The sequence below is a fragment of the Periophthalmus magnuspinnatus genome, chromosome 16 (assembly GCF_009829125.3).
Source record: "Periophthalmus magnuspinnatus isolate fPerMag1 chromosome 16, fPerMag1.2.pri, whole genome shotgun sequence".
NCBI classification, from domain to species: domain Eukaryota; kingdom Metazoa; phylum Chordata; class Actinopteri; order Gobiiformes; family Gobiidae; genus Periophthalmus; species Periophthalmus magnuspinnatus.
Window position 1 is genome coordinate 24223617 of NC_047141.1, and position 18187 is coordinate 24241803.

The following is an 18187-nucleotide window of genomic DNA, read 5'->3' on the forward strand; positions in this document are numbered from 1 at the left end:
GAGAATGATTTCTGTGGACGTTAAATGGTATATTGTTTCATTGAATGTTCAAAATAGGCGTTTATGTTCCATTCTATGTTTATTTTGGTTTTAAACTATGTGGGCTGATCGTATTTTGATTCACTGTGATATTGGTATTGACAGCGTAAATTCATAAATGAAAGTTGTACAAATGAAAGAATCCGGACACAACACAAAAACTCCCTTTCCCTTGCGTCTTTGCGGCGCACCCTCCCACCCGCGCCTACCCTCTTGTCTCTACGCGCTGCTAGCCCCATAGCCCTCGGTGTGTGTGTTGTTGTTGAAGCGATGATGGCGGCAGCGGGATGCGGATCAGCAACCGCGGCTGCCGTAGGAGGCCAGGGCGGCACTGTTCCTGCCAGAGGACGTTTTCCCGGTCGGCCGTGGTCGTCTCGCACTCGTTTGCGCTCAGAGAAGCGATGGCAACTTGGGCGATCAGGCTTAGAGGCTGATGATGTGACAAATGGAGGCCAAAGGCCCCCAAACCTGGTCCTATCGTTAAACGAAGACCAGTCCCACTTGCGCTTACTGGGCATAGAAGCGAGCCATAAGACTCTTGGCCAGGCTGGATACAGCTCTAGTGGGAGCGAAGAGGTGAGGTCCCAAACCCACCCAGGAGTTAGTATCTTTATTTTATTTTTTATATTTGGATGAATGTTGAAATGTGTCTGAATGAATGTTGTGAACTGAAGCCTGCTGTTTAGTGTCATGGAGAAATGTCAACATCCTAGTGCCATGCTAACTGTTGGCTAATGTTAGCCATGTACAACATTTCGTGACATTTAATGAACAAGCATAACAAGACTTGTCAATTTGAGTAATTAAGGAGAGTGCATACTCAATTTGAATACTCTCTCTTTGCTTGTTACTTTTTAACATTACTTAAAGAACAATTGACATAAATATGACATACTTTTTTAAATCAGTACACAGCATTTACTTCATCCTTGGTTCACTCACTGTATGGGACGGAGTAGCAGCAAGCTAGCGCTAGTAGCGAACACAAAGAAGGAGAGCGCTACCGCTACCGTAGCATAAAATGGCTAATGCTAACTTAAGACATTCACTGCCCAAATTCGGAGATCTGGAGAGGTGGATTAGATTGTAAATCGCAGAACCACACATACAAATCTAAGGCTATTTAGATAAGACTTTGTTGTTTGTAAGTTTAGCTAACACATTCACTCACTGCAAGTTAATGTTGGTTATCCGTAAAATTTTTGCTAAATGTTAGCATTAACAAACCAAGCATTTATAATATATATCAAATGTGCATTCTTTATTAAATCCGATGAAGTTCTTGTATATCAGGTGTGTTAAGATGTTTGATGGTTTATTACAGTGTAGTTACACTTAAATTGAGTGGGCTTGTCTGCTACTGTACACACTCGTGCAGTAGAGGGCATTCAATCTCTGCTACATTTCGTCTACATAGTTTCTCAATTTTTTCCTCAATTGTCGGAAATGTGTCTGTTTTATTGCTATCATTGTCAAATCTCTGCGTTATTCACTTCCAGCACCTTCAGGCTTGAAACGTGTGTGTGTGTGTGTATGTATGTATATATATATATATATATATATATATATATATATATATATATATATATATATATATATATATATATATATATATATATATATATATATATATATTCAAGATATTAGAGCTTGTGTGAAGGAGAATGAGATCATTTCGTATTACCTTGACATTACATAGATATAACCATTGTGCTTTTTCTTTCAGGTGGATGATTTCAAAGGCTTTGAACCTGAGAAAAAGGGTTCCAAAACATCCCGGCAAAACCCTTTAAAAGGTGATAATAATATTTGTGTTAATGTATTAGAAGAATGTCAAATTATTGTTGTATTATAATACTAAATGCTTTACATTTTTTGTATATTTTTAGTTGAGGGCATCAAATCTAAAAGTCAAGTGGAGGAAGTACCTGTTTCAGCCACAATGGATACAGAGGCTTTCCCTGGTGACATTTTTGAAGATGACAAAGACTTGGTCCAAATACTAAGTCCATCTTCTCAAACAGAACCTGCTAAAGACTGTAAAAAAGGATCTAAACGAAAAAACACTAAAGACCACCAGTCCACTAAAAATGCTGCATCAGCACCAAGGATTACTATAAAATTAGTGGCCAAAAAGAAAACAAAAAGTGTTAGAGAACTTCACAAACACTCTATGAAGAAGCCGAAAGAAAAAGAACTTCAGGATCAACCTGAACCAAAGGACCTTCTGGACGAGCAAATTTCAAGCGCTCATGTAAAATTAAAAGCGGAGCCCCTTGATGACAAAAAGGACATGGTGGATAAGGCCGAAGGGAGCACACAAGTGAGGAGGCGTGGGCGATCCGCTGCCAAGCCAGCACAAACTGCAAATAACATCAGTAAAGTTGTGGCTAGTGAACAACAAACACTATCCATAAATCCAATTGAAATTACAAGTGATTGTAGAGCCACAGACCCAAAAGCAACAACAGTCAAACACCAAGACAATGTCACAGAGTCCAGTTCAGAAGGTCGTCAGCCTGGTACTCGAAGAAGCACTAGAGTCAAAAACCCACTTACAAAAAATGTCTCAGACAGTGCAACTGCACCACTTAGCTTGGGCAGTACAGAGGCTGTTTCAGCTGATACAAAGTTAAATGAAGAGATCAAACCAACCACACAGAATAATCATAAACGAAGGCAAAGTAAAAGGCTAAATAAGGATTTTCAAAATCAAGATATCCAGGACCCATTAACTGCAAAATTGAATGACACCATTGTGCAGCCTACTGACTGCCTCCAGTCTTTTCAGGATGCTGAAAATAAAGTTCCAAAATTAAAATTAATTCGCATAAAAAATCCAAAATATGAAACACAGTCCAGTGAAAAGAATTTAACTCGAAAAAAGAAAAAAAGAAAGAAGTACATTTGGACTCTGGCCTTAGTGAAAACAGTTCAAACCAAGACAAGTGAAAATGCAGTCAAAGTAACAGATAAAAATGAGGTTAGTGATGACACTGGTGTAAGCAAGAGTTTGAAACGAAGAAGTAAAAAATCTACACTGGATACATCAAACTCTCAAAAGAGTAAGAAGGACAAAGACCCCAGTGAGAAAGGTTCCCCAAATAAAAATGAAGTCACTGAAAGAAAACCCTCTCCTAAGCTGTCGGTGGAAGAGATTGTAATTGAAAATGAAAATGAAACATTAAATCAAGAAACTTCTAAATCAGAGTGTGGAAAAATTCCACCTCTACAAATTAAAAAGGTGTCATCTCCTGGTAAAAATAAAAGCTCAAAGCCATCATTTCTCATACAACAAGTTAGTCCGGGGCCTGAAAAGAAAGAAGATGTTCCTAAAGATGCAAATGAAGGCAGTGTAGATAAGCCAACATCTGAGGAAGAAAAAGTGGCACCCGCCAGAAGGTTGAGGAGGAGGACATCAAGTGTAGAAGCTCCACAAACAATGCCTGTTAACCAAAAGCCGGAGACACCTCCAAAAAGAAGAGCCAGGGCAAATGCACAGGAAAAAGAGAGCCCTCAAAAATCAGCTGTAAATGTATCTCAGGTTTCAGCGGAGGATTCAAGCACACATGTTCTACCCGAAAAGACTTGGCAAGATTTGACTCCAGAATCTGTTGAGTTGACCAGTGTAGACATTTCGGAAAATGCTCACAAGAATTCCTCACAAATCTGTGATGCTGCAGAACAAGTGCCAGAGAATGATTCCCCACCCATTGTGGAGAAAGATGTGGAACCACTTTCCAGTGAGGCCAAACCATTGCTTGTGCCTTCAAAATCTAAATCTAAACCTAGACGATGTAGAAATACTGTTACAGGGAAAAGGAGGTGTGTGCAAAGGAAGAAGAAGGTTATATCTGTTCAGGAATCCCCACAAATGTTCACTGATACTGTATCGGACATAGTAGAAAGTGTCATCTCTGAAGCTCTTCAAAAAGACTGCCAGCCGTTATTAACAGATGACACCCCCTTTGAAACAAAGGACTGTACACACACTGAAGTAATACAGGAAAGTATAGTATTAGAAAAAAGGCCACAACAGACACCAATGTCTGTTAAAGAAGAAAATGAAATTCAATTAATTGATAATTCGCTGTGTGTGGTCTCCAATCAAGGTAAAAAACTGTTGAGCTCTAAAAAGAAATCCATAAAAAAATTAAAGAAGCGGCGCAAGAATTTGATTGGACAGCGACAGAAGCCCAAGCCCCGAAACAGAAATGGGAAACTTGCACCCGAACCCTCTGGGAGTACAGTTAATTCAGAAACTACTAAAATGTCCAAAAAGTTAGCCATTCGTACATCTGCCTCAAACAAGAAACTTATTGGGGTAAATAAAAAGTATAAAAAACGGCCACAAAACCTTCACATTTCACAATCTAAAAGATCTAAAGCAGCTAAAATAATTTCAAAGCTCATGGAAATGGAAGAAGCCAGTTTAAAGCAGGAGGAGAGTGACACATTAGTTGATGCTTCACATGGAGAAGTAACTGAGGCCCAACCTGGAAAATCCAAATTTGTTAAAAATATTAAACATTTCATAATGCCTGTTGTAAGTGCCAGATCTTCACGTGTGATAAAGACCCCACAGAGATTTATGGACGATGCAGGGATGTCAGTATTGCCTCGCCGGCACTCTCCAAAGAAAGGATTACAATTGGGTTTACAGACGCCCCAGATGCCTCCAGTGAAAAGAAAGGAGGATGACATTGTCAGAGCGATATCCCCAATCCTTCCTCTCGATGATGACTTCTTGAGTGAAGCACAGTTGGATGTTGATCTGTTTTCAGCACAGGAACTAGAAGATGCCACCTGCATATCTGACAGCCTTTTCTCTGAGAAGAAAAGTAGGAAAAATGAGAAGACAAGTCTCCTAAAGAATTCTAGTTTCAAATGGCACATGCCAGATGAGTTTGGTGAGAGTATCTATACACTGGACAAAGCACATGAGAATAAGTGTGAAGACCTGCTTTTATTTCCTCCAGTGTCCCCAGAAGCACCTGCGGACCTCCCAGAAGCCCAGAAAAAGAAATGTTCTCTCAAACCAAGCAAACACACTGATCACCTCAAGATTTATCAAAAGCTTAAAAAGCTTAACACAGGGCATCCAAAGTCTAAAGAACTGGATAGTGCAAGCAAACCTCCTCAGGCAGCTGTTGATTTGGCCGAAGGACTGGATGATGAGGTGATGAGTATCAGCTTAAGGCAGCGGCATACAGATGTGGAGAAGGACAAACCAAAACTCAAGATAGAAGATCTCAATAGTCCGGGGGTTGTGAGAAAAGTCTGTATAAAAAATCTGAACTTTAAAACGGTTACAAAAAAAACTGAAAAGGAACCAATCAAAAGTCACCAAGGTAAGCTAAATATATCCCATTGAAATGTTTGAATTGTACAGTTGAGTAATAACACTTATTGCTAAATTCACAGAGGAGAGAAGGCAGTTTGCACCTCTTGATGAAGGGGATCCTGCTGCCACTGAAAAGCAAAAACCACGTCTCTCTGGGGCAAATAAAAGGATGTTCAATCTCCTTAAGAAAGCTAAAGTTCAGCTCATCAAAATTGACCAACAAAAACAACTCAAAACAACTACGGTAAGATAAACATGCTCAGTTATTTTTAATTGATTGAACATTTCTTTATTGTTGAGTTAACTTGATGTCATTTCTTGTTTTTATTTCATCCTGTAGCTATTGTCAGCTCCGTCCACCCCCAGATCTAGAGATGCAACAGTGAAGAGACAAAGGAGGAGGCAGAAGGTTCAACCTATCCCTGAGGTTCCAGTCAAGACTGAGCCTCAACAAATACAGGCAAAGCTCAAAAATGATGTCATGATATATATACACATTATAGTTACATCATTTTCGTGTCTTATATCTGTTCTTTACTCACTAAAACGTCTGGTTGATTTGCAGGTGCCCGTCACCTCACCTTTGTGTCAGGAGTTTCGCCATGCTGGAGGTCCCCGTATCAAACACGTGTGTCGTGCTGCCTCTGTGGTGCTGGGACAGCCTCGGGCTCTGGTACCTGATGACATTCCCAGACTGAGTGCTTTGCCTCTCCATGAAAGAACTGGTATTTCCCCTTCCACAGACACTAAAGGTTGATATAATTTGAAGAGGAAATACATTTACCTTGATAACACTTATCAAACTTAACATTCATTCTTTTTCAGATAACGGGTCTCCATCAGAATCAGACAGCCCTGGGGCATCAGATCAGAAGGTCACAAAAGTGAAGAAAGTGTCCAATCTGGTCAAACGGAAAGGGCTCGGACCGTTTGGATATCGCTCTCGGAGATGTGGAGTGTGCAAAGGCTGCAACCATGAAGAAGATTGTGGGGAATGTATTAACTGTCTAGACAAACCCAAGTTTGGTGGTCCCAATACTAAGCGACAATGTTGTGTGTAAGTATATGTCCTTTATTGTAAATGTGTTTATTTCAGTATTTAATAGGTAATTTTTTCTCTTACCAAGGTATAAGCGATGTGATCAAATTGAAGAAAGGAAAGCACGTAGAATTAGTGGAAGAACAGTCCCTAAAGGTATTTCTGCTCTTAAGTGCTTTAATATTGCGGTATTATAGATGTTATAGACCAGTGTGAAATATATTCTCAATATTTTTAGGTGCCTCCAAGCGACGGCGTGCCTCTTTAAGTGCAGGGTGTTCTAGCAATGATGAAGGGGGCGAGGGCACTGCAGACTCGCCGTCGGGTCAGGCTGATGGTAACAGCCCATCTGTTCGGAAGCAGCCGAAACGTGTTGTGAAGCCCAAAGTTTACTTCGACCTGGTCGACTATGAGTCTGATGGAGATAACAAAGGTGTCTCCAATGCTGTTTCTCCCGCCAGGAGAAGAGGCACTGGACCTCGTTTCAATGAAGGTAGGCCAACAGTTTTTCTATTGGCTCACACAATCACACATTTTGTAATCATCACAAACTACGCTGTAACCCCAGCTCATCAATTTTCTTTTTTGAAGATTTTGTTTCATTAGATGGATTCTTGGGAGACATCTCAGATGATGAAGTTAGGCACCGGAAGTCTAGTACACATCGTGTTCCAAGTGGCAAACGTAAACCTGAAAAGGTAAGCTTTCAGTTCATGTTTGGCTTAGATGATAATTTACATATAGTGTTGTTACTGATTTCCTATTTTAAGAACTTTTGGTTGTTCATGACTGTCATTGTTTTGGTCTAGGGTTCTTTAGAGGAGACTCCTCCGAGTGTACTCGCTGCCTTGGCTCATGGGTTTGAAAAAACTGACAGAGAGTTGACAAAGCCTACTCACAAGATCAGGGTTGACTTCAAGGTACCTTTTTATTGTATTTCAAGTATCACATTTATTAGATGAAATCTCTGCCTCTCAGAGTTGTGCTTATTGGGTAAGCAGTTCTGATAATGGCCAGAAGAGCAGAGTTTTCAGCTTCTATAAACACTTTGTTTGTTTTTAGGAGGACTGTACCTTGGAGAATGTGTGGAACACTGGTGGCCTGAGTGTCCTTACCTCTGCACCTCTCACACCCCCTTATGCGTGCTTCCTCTGTGCCAGTAAAGGACAGCACGAGGCAAGCTCCTGAAACATGCCTCATTTAAACTATAAAATACCCAGTGAGTTGACAAAGTAATACATCTTGCTCTTTCTCTGTTTAGATGCTGTACTGCCAAGTATGTTGTGAGCCCTTCCACCAGTTTTGCCTTGACCCTTCAGAACGGCCCTCCAATGATAATAAGGAAAACTGGTGCTGTCGCCGATGCAAGTTCTGCCATGTTTGTGGCCGTAAAAACAAACACTCAAAGGTCTATATTTTACTTTGATCTAGCAAATTTATAGTGTTAAAAAAATTATTATATAAAATATTTTCCTTTTTTTTTTTTTTAAACTCAGCCTTTGTTGGAATGTGAGCGATGCCAGAACTGTTACCATGCTTCCTGTTTGGGACCTAACTATCCAAAAGTAAATAAAAAGAGGAAAGCTTGGGTATGTTTATTGTTCACATTGTTCAAATTAATGCTGTTGTAATATTGTTACACAATTATCAACACAACACTGTGCAGGTTTGCATGACATGCATAAGATGTAAAAGTTGCGGCGTCACACCTGGAAAGAGCTGGGACACGGAGTGGAACCATGATAAAGGCCTCTGTCCCGAATGTTCCAAACTCTATGAACAGGGTGAGACTAAAGCACAGCTCATGAGCTTTCATTTGGTTTGATAAGAAACTGAAGCTTGATTATGCAATTATTGACTCTCTTTAGGTAACTACTGTCCAATCTGCTTCAAATGCTATGAAGACAATGACTATGATAGTCAGATGATGCAGTGTGGCACTTGTAATCACTGGGTTCATGCAAAGTGTGAAGATCTAACAGGCAAGTGATGCATTATTAGACCAGTGGATACAATTTGACTATGGATAATCATATAGTACACATTGGGTTTATGTTGGTAAATCAAAAATTAAAAATAATTTCAGATGAACTGTATGAGATTCTGTCAAGCCTGCCAGAGAGTGTGGTGTACTCATGTCGGCCCTGCAGCGTGACTCAGCCCAGCGCCTGGAGGGAGCTGTTGTACATCGAGCTCCGGTCGGGAATAGAGAAGGTTCTGGCCTGTCTGCTCTCCTCCACCCTCACACAACACCTCGTCACCTGCTCACAGGTGCAGCTTTAACTTTTGAAAATGTGTTTCTCCAGTTTAAAATGATATATTCAGCTAACCAAGCTTCTTCTTGCATTCACTACAGTGTGAAAAGTTGGTTGACCCTGATCGTGGCATTGAAGGACAACCTGCCTGTGATCTCCGAGCTGTAGGAAAGAAGTTTGACAAAGGCCTTTATACTACACTGGTAAATATACAACCAGCAATCTGTTATGTGTGCCTTAATGTAAGATGTGCATGTGTTATTTATGCAAGGAAAAAAAAAATATATATATTTTTTGAATGTCATTTTACTTTTAGAAAATGTTTCATGAAGATGTAGTCCAAATGGTGAGGAAAAGACTGCAGCAAGAGGAGAATCTTCCAGAGGAGCAGAGGCCCACAGCTCTGGCACGCTCTTACTACTTAAAGGTGACATAAGACACTAACTCTTATCAAAGTCCTCAGCTGAAGGAAATGTGTTCATATTAAAAGATATTTGTTTTGCCATTTCAGCTTCTTGAGGAAGTTTTCAATTGGTTTAATGGTCAAGACCCAAAGGTGTGGAACCCATCTACCAAAGACTTGCCATTGTGAGTGACATTCTTTTAATATAAGAACATTTTTTATTATTTGTCACATAATGGGGAAATAGCTTTTTAATATCTGCTTGGCAGTGTTTTCATTAATAAAACTGACTTTATTTTCTAGGGGAATGTTGTCCAATGCTGTTCATCCGCCTACTACAGAACATGTCTACGCTCAATGGCAAGAGAGAGCTCAGTCTAGGGTCCCTCTAGGACGATTACAGGAAGATAATGGACAAAACCTGTGTGTAAAAGAGGAGCCTGCTGCCACAATATCAGAGGATCCAATTAATCATTTCAAATCCAGCAGGATGGCAAGGCTGAAATTAAAAGGTACATCTTTCATTTTATTTGGTGAAATATGAGTGTGTTTGAACTTAAATTTGAATATTTTTGTGGACATGTACAGGAAAAAGGGGTAGACTTTCCAAAGCAGATTTAGACACTGGATGGACGGAGGAAGATGACAGACAGTGCTCTTTGTGTCAGAAATATGGAGATCTTAAGCCAAATGTAAGCATGTGGGGAAAAAAACAATTAATGCAAAGTTGACAATGAGGAGACTTACAAATTTGCATTTTTCTATAGGAGGCAGGGAGGTTGCTGTATCTGGGGCAGAATGAGTGGGCCCATGTTAATTGCTGTCTGTGGTCAGCGGAGGTTTTTGAAGAAGACTATGGCTCTCTACTCCATGTGCACAGCGCTGTCACCAGAGGCCGGCTAATGGTGAAATTAACTCACTATCATAATATAAATTAAACCTTTATCACTTTGTTAATATTTAGTGACTTTATTTTCTGATAGCGATGTGAGCGCTGCAACAAGACCGGTGCTACAGTGGGTTGCTGTTTGACCTCATGTCAAAGCAACTACCACTTTATGTGCGCCCGCTCCCGTCAATGTGTGTTCCAGGATGACAAGAAGGTCTACTGTTATAAACACAGGCATCTCATCAGTGGCAAAGTAAGTCTCTTGTCATTTTGAACCACTTTGAAACTCTGTTAGTTCATATTCATTATTTTTGTCCTATTTTGTCCAGATGGTAATTGGCCAGGAGTTTGAAGTGAAGCGCCGGGTGTATGTGGATTTTGAGGGCATCATGCTGCGCAGAAAGTTTCTTACTGGAGTGGAACCTGAGTTAATTAATGTTATGATAGGTAAGCGGTTTTCTCAAGCACAGTATATTACTGCATTATCCCTGTTCAAATTACATACTCTATGGGTTTTTCTCCAGGTTCCTTACACATTGACAAACTTGGTGTACTAACAGAACTATCTGCCCAAAAGGGGAGGCTGTTTCCTGTTGGATTTCAGTAAGTTAAAATTTTTGTCATTTTAAATTGTCATGGTTTTACAGAGTGGAGGATATGAACCAGTTGTCCTGCATCAGCAATATACTATTTTTTAAAAATCCACAAAGTAAATTCACAAACGTTTGACCTCATATGGCGTTTTAACAAAATAAAATGAAATCACTTTGCTTAACAACATTCTATAAGCTCATGGCCAGGTAATCTATGACTCAGCAATAATTGAGCACTATTTGAATCCTTTTGTCACTTCATTCATAGATCGTCACGCTGGTACTGGAGCACTGTGAATCCACACAGGCGTTGCAAATACACTTGCACAGTTAAAGAGGTGAGGCCCCTTGTTCCTGAAAAACCTGTTGAGGAGATGCCTGACCAGGGAGACAATCAAACAATCGCCCACAGCCCCTGCCCACTGCAAGGTAGATGCCTGCGATATAATATATTACTATTTCATAAAAAAAAAAAATAATAATAATGGTTTTGATGTTTTACTAGAACCCCAAGATCTTCCAGTTAGTGCAGCAAACCGGCAGTCTAACATCAGAGAAGCCAGTGCACCTGTTTCCACCCAAAAGGCAGACCATGCAATCAGGCCAAAAATGCCCAGAAGGCCAGCTGGAGGCATGTCCCGCCCACTGCCATGTCCAGGTAAGTAAATGAATGGGAAAAAACGAAACAAACCACAAATATGGTATTATTCACCTGTTTAACTGTAATATTTCTGTTTATCAAAAGGTGTAACTCCATTAAAGCCACATCACATTTTAACCATAAGTGATCTGGATGAGACCCGGAAACCACGTCGCCACAGTCCACACTCTCAAACCTCCGGTCTTCATGGTCACATCTCTCCCCCTTTGCCTGGACCCATTACACTGCGTTCTGGGAAGTCTTCTCAGCCGTCATCTCCTCTTTTCCCCCTCGGTGCCACTGAAACCTCTCCCTCACATCGTCCTGGAGGCAGCAGAAACGCTTCCTCTGTGCGACACCATGGTAACGCAGTGCCACATGGTACCTCGTCCTTTTTCCCCCAGTCATCATGGCAAGATAACGAACCCAGCTTCCCTTCTCCAAGTCTCTCCTTCTCTCCGACAATACCACACTTACCCAGGAGCAGACTGTCGTTCGACCTGAGCCAACCAGACTCAGCTGAGGTGCCACACAACTTCTTGGCTTCGCCGGAGCCTGAAGATCTCTCTCCTACTTCAAAAGTAGATTCAGAGCAATCGAAAGATGTAGAGGATTTCCCCTTCAATTCATTTCATAAGGATTCAATCATAACTTTGAGTCAGGATATGAGGACCGAGCTAGAAATCGAAGAAACACTCCTCAATGAAGGTGTCGCTATGAACTGTGGGGGACAGATAGTGGTGGAGGGCGATGATCCCGAAGAGTTTTGGGAAAGAACTCAAGAGGTACATAAAAGAAAAACCCTGGTTGTTGCCAGTCTTCCTCATTCAGCAGCTTCAGCAAGGGATGACTTCGGAAACAGCTCCTCTGATGATGACATGGAGCACTATTTTGACTTCTCAAGGACAATTGTAAGTCGTACTGGATCTAAAGAGCATTGTAAGCCTCCCTCTTCTTCTTCAAAAACTATGGCTCAGTTGGACGGAATAGACGATGGCACTGAAAGTGATGCAAGTATTGCCACTAATGAGAATTCTGTGAATGACGAAGAATCTGGTAAAAAAGCAACAAAAATTCAAAAGACTAAAAATGTTCTTGAATCCGAGCCTGAAAAGAAAATTGATCCCATTCCCGATTCTATAACTACATCTTCACAAAAAACGGTGGTTTCATCATTGTCTCCCATTGCAATAAATACTAATTGTCCACAGCAAAATTACCTAAACTCTCATAATTCCTCCCAAAACACTTGTTCGTCAAGTAAAGAGCAGAACAAGACTCTGTTAGAAACTAAAGATACTGTACGTTCTCCTCTACAAAGCGATTTTCCAAATGTAACAAGACAAGGGCATGAGGCGTCAAATTTGAAAGAGCTATTCCAGAGTTCAAATTTTGGACTTACCTCTGAAGCAAGATTGATACTTGAAAAATGCGACAGTGCCCCACATCAACAAACTGATGTTCGTAATCCGAAAGTTTTAGAGACGGAGCATGCACACCCTGCCTCCTCTGCAGAATCTGCTCAGGCTGCAGAGAATCATTCACCGGCTAATGCAGAGGAACGGAAAAAAGAAGACTCTTTAAATGCTCCACCACCTCCAACATCCCAAATTCCTGCAACGCACACACCTTTGCAAATTCTCCCTAATCCTTTGCCAGTCTATTCCTGTTTGCCAGCCATCAACCAATCCCAACTGACGACAATTCAGCCTGTACTCTCACCACAGGAGTTAACCAGCACCCAACCAGCAGACTCTGTGTCCACTAAACTGACCACTCTCACTCCAGTTGATGTAACTCAATCTTTACTAAATGTTGTCCCTCAGACCGACCCTGTGTTGTCCTCATCTACGCCCTTTTTGCCAACAGCATCTACAGCGACTGTGTCTGTCCCCATGTACTCTGCTCAAACACAGCCCATGTGCTCCACTGCTCTCACCATAGTTTCCTCCTCGGCCACACTGGCTTCAGCTCCTTTGTCACTCCACACCACGACAGCTCCGGTCATTTTGAACGGCTACAGCACCACATCTCTGCAAAAAGAGTCTACTGCTGGTCACACCATCTCCATTAACTTCTCAGCTCCGCGACCAGCACTGGAACCTCAGCAGACAGTGCTGCCCCAAGCTTTGCCTGGACACGCCATTCTAACAGTGAAGGAAGTGGGCGGCCCCAACGTAGACCCCACTCCCCATGTTCTCCTTGTTAATCGTCTTGGCCAAATATTTGTGAAAAACCCAGAGAGCAACACTTTCCAACTTCCAACTCCAAACTCTCCTTCTTTTAACTGTGTCACACAGATCGCCAGTCTTTTACAAAGTAATGCTCTGTCTGCTACTTTAGCTGCTGCTGGGGGTGTGTCTGTCCCTCCCCCTGCTGCTAACATGGCTACAGCCACGGTCCCTACAGTTCAAAACCCAACCACAATTACTCAGCTGCTTGCTCATAGTGGCAATGGTGCTATGCCAACAGTTAGCACAAAGAAACCAAGAAAGAATGCAAAAACTCCAAAAGATGAGGGTATTCCAGAGTCAAAAAAGCCAAAGAAAAAGAAAGAACAAACTTCATCCAAAAAATCCATGTCTGCCAACCTACCCGAGAACCTTCCCATGACGCCAGCTGAAAGTGCAGAGGCCATTATTAACCAGGCCATGGCCAGTAACTACACCCCAAAGTGGAGCGGTCTCCGTTCCTTAAGTCCTTCTTCTCTTGTTTTACCCCCTGGTCTGTTAATTGAACCAGAACCCCCAGCATCTCCGCCCTCTTCTCCACCTGCACCTACACCTACCCCTGCTCCTGCAACCCGGCCCCGCACCCATGTGCGTATGAAGAGGGTGTCATCCTTGTCAGATCGTATCGTCACCAAGAAATCCAAAGTGGACTTTCTTCCACCAGACCCCCCCAGTGAAATTGAGGAACGCCGGAAACCAAGCATCTCCAATCGCAATTCAGGTGTCCGAATCAAAACTCCAACAGTGAAGGGGATCTTGAATCTGGATGAGCTAAAGGAGGAGCGTCTGAGCGATTCTGAGAGCTCAGGGTAAGTCTGCATTTTTGGGACTCTTCGGTACTTGAGCACTGATGATATAATAAGGATAATTTGAATGTCTTGTAGGTCTGAGCTCTGGAATCACATGTCCAGAGGTGAACAAGGAAAACATCTGCCTGGTGAACTAGTCGAACACAGCACTGTGAGCGACTGGAAGAAGTACTCAGGTAATTAAGAGTATATGATGTAACTTTTATTGTTATGTATATAACATGTAATATGCAAAGGATGCTCGTATGAACTGGCACACACCTACTTTTGTGCGCTTGTTGTTCAGGGGCTTCTTCAGGGTCAGAGGACGAATCTCCACCATCAGATGAGGAAGAGGAATGTCCAAGTAACAAGGATCAGCCGCATCTTAAATTTGAGATCAAGAGCGATGATGGGTTTAGTGTTGAAGCAGACAGTATTGAGGGTGAGCTGTTTCTCAGGATATCTTTATCAGTTTTCTAGTATCTCTGGTAATTTATAAAAAACACAAATTTGATCATTTTTTCATACAGTGGCTTGGAAGGCTGTCATTGATGGGGTGCAGGAAGCGCGAGCCATTGCACGACTGCGACCTTTGACCTTTCAGAAGATCACTGGGGACCACATGTTGGGCTTTGTCCATGACACAGTGATGTTTTTGCTCGAGCAACTTCACGGAGCTCACCACTGTCAGAAACACACCTTCCGCTTTTTCAAACAGTTCTCCCAAGAAGATGACCTGCCAGTCAACCCCACCGGCTGTGCCCGCTCCGAGCTCTATGCCAGGTACAAGTCACATTCAATGAGTAGATTGAATTTGGATTTTTATGTTTATTTTTGTGTTAACAGAAAGTCAACGTTTGATATGTTTAACTTCCTGGCGTCTCAGCACAGACAACTCCCAGACATAGATCTTTATGATGATGAGGAAGATGAAGTTCTTCTCAAATCCACGAGGTCAGGCCTCTGTCTATCCTGAATGTGCCTATGAGCCATATCGTTATGGTTGTAATCAATAATATTGTCTCTCCTAGACGGGCCACCAGCCTAGAGCTGCCAATGGCGATGCGCTTCAGACATCTGGAAAGAACCTCCAAAGAGGCTGTGGGCGTTTACAGGTCACTAAATGAAATATCTTTTGTATATAATGCATGACACTACACACAAACACACAGTAATGTAGCCCAGTATTTGTAGAGCTGTTCTAATGCAAAGATAAATTACGGTTTATTCCTGGGCACATAGTTTTAAGCAATTCAGAAACTGTTGGAGGCTAAAAGTACGTCTTTTTTATAGTTGTCCTTACTATCATGTGTGCCACAGGTCTGCTATCCACGGCCGAGGCCTTTTCTGCAAGAGGAACATTGAAGCTGGAGAGATGGTTATCGAATATGCAGGCATCGTCATCCGATCTGTGCTTACAGACAAAAGAGAAAAGTACTACGATGGCAAGGTGTGTTGGCAGGCAAAATTTTCATCTATGTTTTCTTGTACAAGTAACAAAAGAATAACACTTCTATTGAATATTTTAGGGTATTGGATGTTACATGTTCCGCATTGATGATTTTGATGTTGTGGATGCCACCATGCATGGAAATGCGGCAAGATTCATCAATCACTCCTGTGAACCGAACTGCTATTCCAGAGTGATTAACGTGGAGGGTCGTAAACACATCGTCATCTTTGCTTTAAGGAAGATCTACAGAGGAGAAGAGCTCACTTACGATTACAAATTTCCAATTGAAGATGCCAGCAACAAACTGAACTGCAACTGCGGGGCACGGAGATGTCGGCGCTTCCTTAACTGAGCATTTCATACAAAGAGAGGGAGGAATTATCTCTGCCTTAAAGTAAAATGGCACTGAACGTGGCTCAGTGATGTGGCAGGAGGGCCACACAAACAGGGGGTTGCCACTATCAGAGCAGACCGTAACATCTGGACCAGGACCAGTCCACCTAAGTACTATTAGTAGATTTAGGAACAGCGAAAGAACATATGGGCAATGTTCCTGAAACTATAATTATGGCTGCAACATTTTTTTCTTTCAAAACACACGTCAAGCCTTACCCATTTGTATCATTGCTAAATCCTAGTTTTTCTAGGTCTTGAGATTCCTTTTGGGTTATTCTCTTAATTATTCACTTATAATCATGATCGCTCCATCTTCAGTGGTGGGATTTTTGGGCCCCATCTGTGCAGTCTTACCATGAGCCATATTTTCACCTTTACTTTTACTTTAGTGTTTTATCTGCAAATTAATGTCTCCTGTGGTGATTTATTTTTAGATTTTTCTATGGTGCTAAGCTTTGAAAGGCTGTCACTTTAATTTATTTAACTAATATTTCCGTTTTACCAGGAACTGTTCCTTTATCTGACACCTACAATTTATGCACTCAAGTCTATTTTTGTCATGTCTACTCAGTTTGACGTCTGATAGTGTGGGCAGTTTTGTGCCTACATTTTCCCTTGAAGCATAAGAATACATTATGATGATGTAACGGTTTCATTGCAATTACTAATTTCACACTTGTAAAGACAGACAAGTGTTTTTCAAACTTTTCTTTGGTTGATGTACAATGTATGTAGCAAATACAGTACTACCAAGCCAAACATGAAAAGTTAACAAAATAGTTTTTAAATCTATTTTATTACTGTTAGGGCAAAAGCTTATTATCTATTGCAATAAGTCTGCAGTTGCACATACTCAAGACACAGATTTTAAGTTTTCTTTTTATTTTCTTTTAGTGAAAGTGCTACAGTCTCTTATCAGGGAGCACTGTTAAACGCATGGCCACTGAGTGTGTGCATAGAGCTTCTGCGCCGAGCTTGTTTCTAATTATTGCTTTTCTGGGGCGTCTCTAGAAACCAGTACTGAAGTTGCGTGGTATACGGCACCTTAAAGATGTTGATGTTGTTCTTAGATGTTCAGTGCTGTCACCATGAGGTTAAGCAAATTCACTGTTTATATGGATAGTTCTATTTATTCCTGATTTATATTAACAGTAAATGTGTGCTTTGTATAAAAGGTAGTGGTCTGGTATATTTGGAGATCTCCCCATTTATATAATTTTCTTATTTGGTTTACATTTTTTTTTTTTTCTATTTACTTGAATTTCCTTTTGGGGCTAAGTCATTCATTTATGCCTTTTATTATATATATATTTTTATTCCCAAAGCAGGTCATTTAACTGTTCAGTTTGACTAAATACTGACAGCCACAAGAGTTAGTGCACTGGCTCACCAAATTATTAAACATTGACATCATTTCAATACAACAAATAGGATTTTTTTATTTATTTTTTTGTCTTGAACTCTTTTCCTTGCATGTCCAATCACTGGGATGGAGCCCAGATTTACTTGTTTCAATCACCTTAAATCACAACTATTGAGCAGAGTCACTCCCAACTCCTTGCAAGGATTCTACCTCAGCTGTTTCGGCAGATGTTTGGGAATACTGATGCAAAACGAGAGGATGATCATAATTTAAGAGTAGTTTGGTTTTATTCTCCTACAAAGGTGACACAGTTGTCTTTGTGTGTGTGGGCGTACGTGTACGTGCATGAGTGTGTGTGTGGGTGAGAGAGAGAGAGAGGGAAGAGCATTTGATTGATGCAGAGTACTAGACTCAAGTGATCATGACCATCTATCCCTGAATCTGTTCAGAAAGCTGTATGTTGTATAAACATATAAAGATGAAAGTATATATATGGTAGGGTTATTTTAAAATAAGTGTAAAAGGTATAAACATGATAAAAAATATGTGATCTTTAAATATGTCTTTGTTACCATGTAAAAATAAAACCTGAGTTTGTAAATATTTGTATACATATTTCTAAACCTGTTTAATTTTTCTATGCACTTTTTTATTTATGATGTTATTTGCCTAATAAAGATGTTATGATGTTCCAACATTTTAGCTATTTTTTTTCCACTTTTTTTGTTTTGCAAAAAGAGGAACGGGAAAA

The 18187-nt window shown here is 40.9% G+C and overlaps 3 protein-coding genes across 5 annotated transcripts in view; 1 reads left to right on the forward strand and 2 right to left on the reverse strand.

Moving 5' to 3' along the window:
* The window catches only part of lin37 (lin-37 DREAM MuvB core complex component), a 114527-nt gene that overhangs the window by 10392 nt on the left and 85948 nt on the right, over positions 1 to 18187 (reverse strand). The window lies entirely within an intron of this gene.
* kmt2bb (lysine (K)-specific methyltransferase 2Bb) lies at positions 262 to 18131 on the forward strand. Of its 3 annotated transcripts, none has more exons than XM_033980610.2 (36): positions 262 to 615; positions 1766 to 1835; positions 1929 to 5390; positions 5464 to 5627; positions 5724 to 5843; positions 5949 to 6135; positions 6209 to 6440; positions 6511 to 6578; positions 6661 to 6915; positions 7014 to 7120; positions 7232 to 7342; positions 7485 to 7598; positions 7684 to 7830; positions 7919 to 8011; positions 8089 to 8206; positions 8291 to 8404; positions 8509 to 8693; positions 8779 to 8880; positions 8994 to 9104; positions 9189 to 9265; positions 9384 to 9592; positions 9669 to 9772; positions 9848 to 9985; positions 10064 to 10222; positions 10299 to 10416; positions 10494 to 10572; positions 10831 to 10991; positions 11068 to 11220; positions 11308 to 14242; positions 14318 to 14418; positions 14529 to 14666; positions 14755 to 15007; positions 15071 to 15178; positions 15256 to 15339; positions 15545 to 15674; positions 15754 to 18131. In XM_033980610.2, exons 1-36 carry the CDS (start codon positions 310 to 312, stop codon positions 16027 to 16029), a joined length of 11289 nt encoding a protein of 3762 aa, XP_033836501.1. In that variant the 5' UTR covers positions 262 to 309; the 3' UTR covers positions 16030 to 18131. The 3 variants fall into 3 exon arrangements, with proteins under 3 accessions (XP_033836501.1, XP_033836500.1, XP_055083841.1); XM_033980609.2 differs by having other exon boundaries at positions 276 to 639; XM_055227866.1 differs by having other exon boundaries at positions 276 to 639; positions 5949 to 6108.
* The window catches only part of igflr1 (IGF-like family receptor 1), a 2051-nt gene continuing 2045 nt past the window's right edge, over positions 18182 to 18187 (reverse strand). The window contains exon 7 of the mRNA XM_033980637.2: positions 18182 to 18187. This exon is cut by the window's right edge and continues 361 nt beyond it. The gene's annotated coding sequence lies outside the window, so the exon portion shown is untranslated.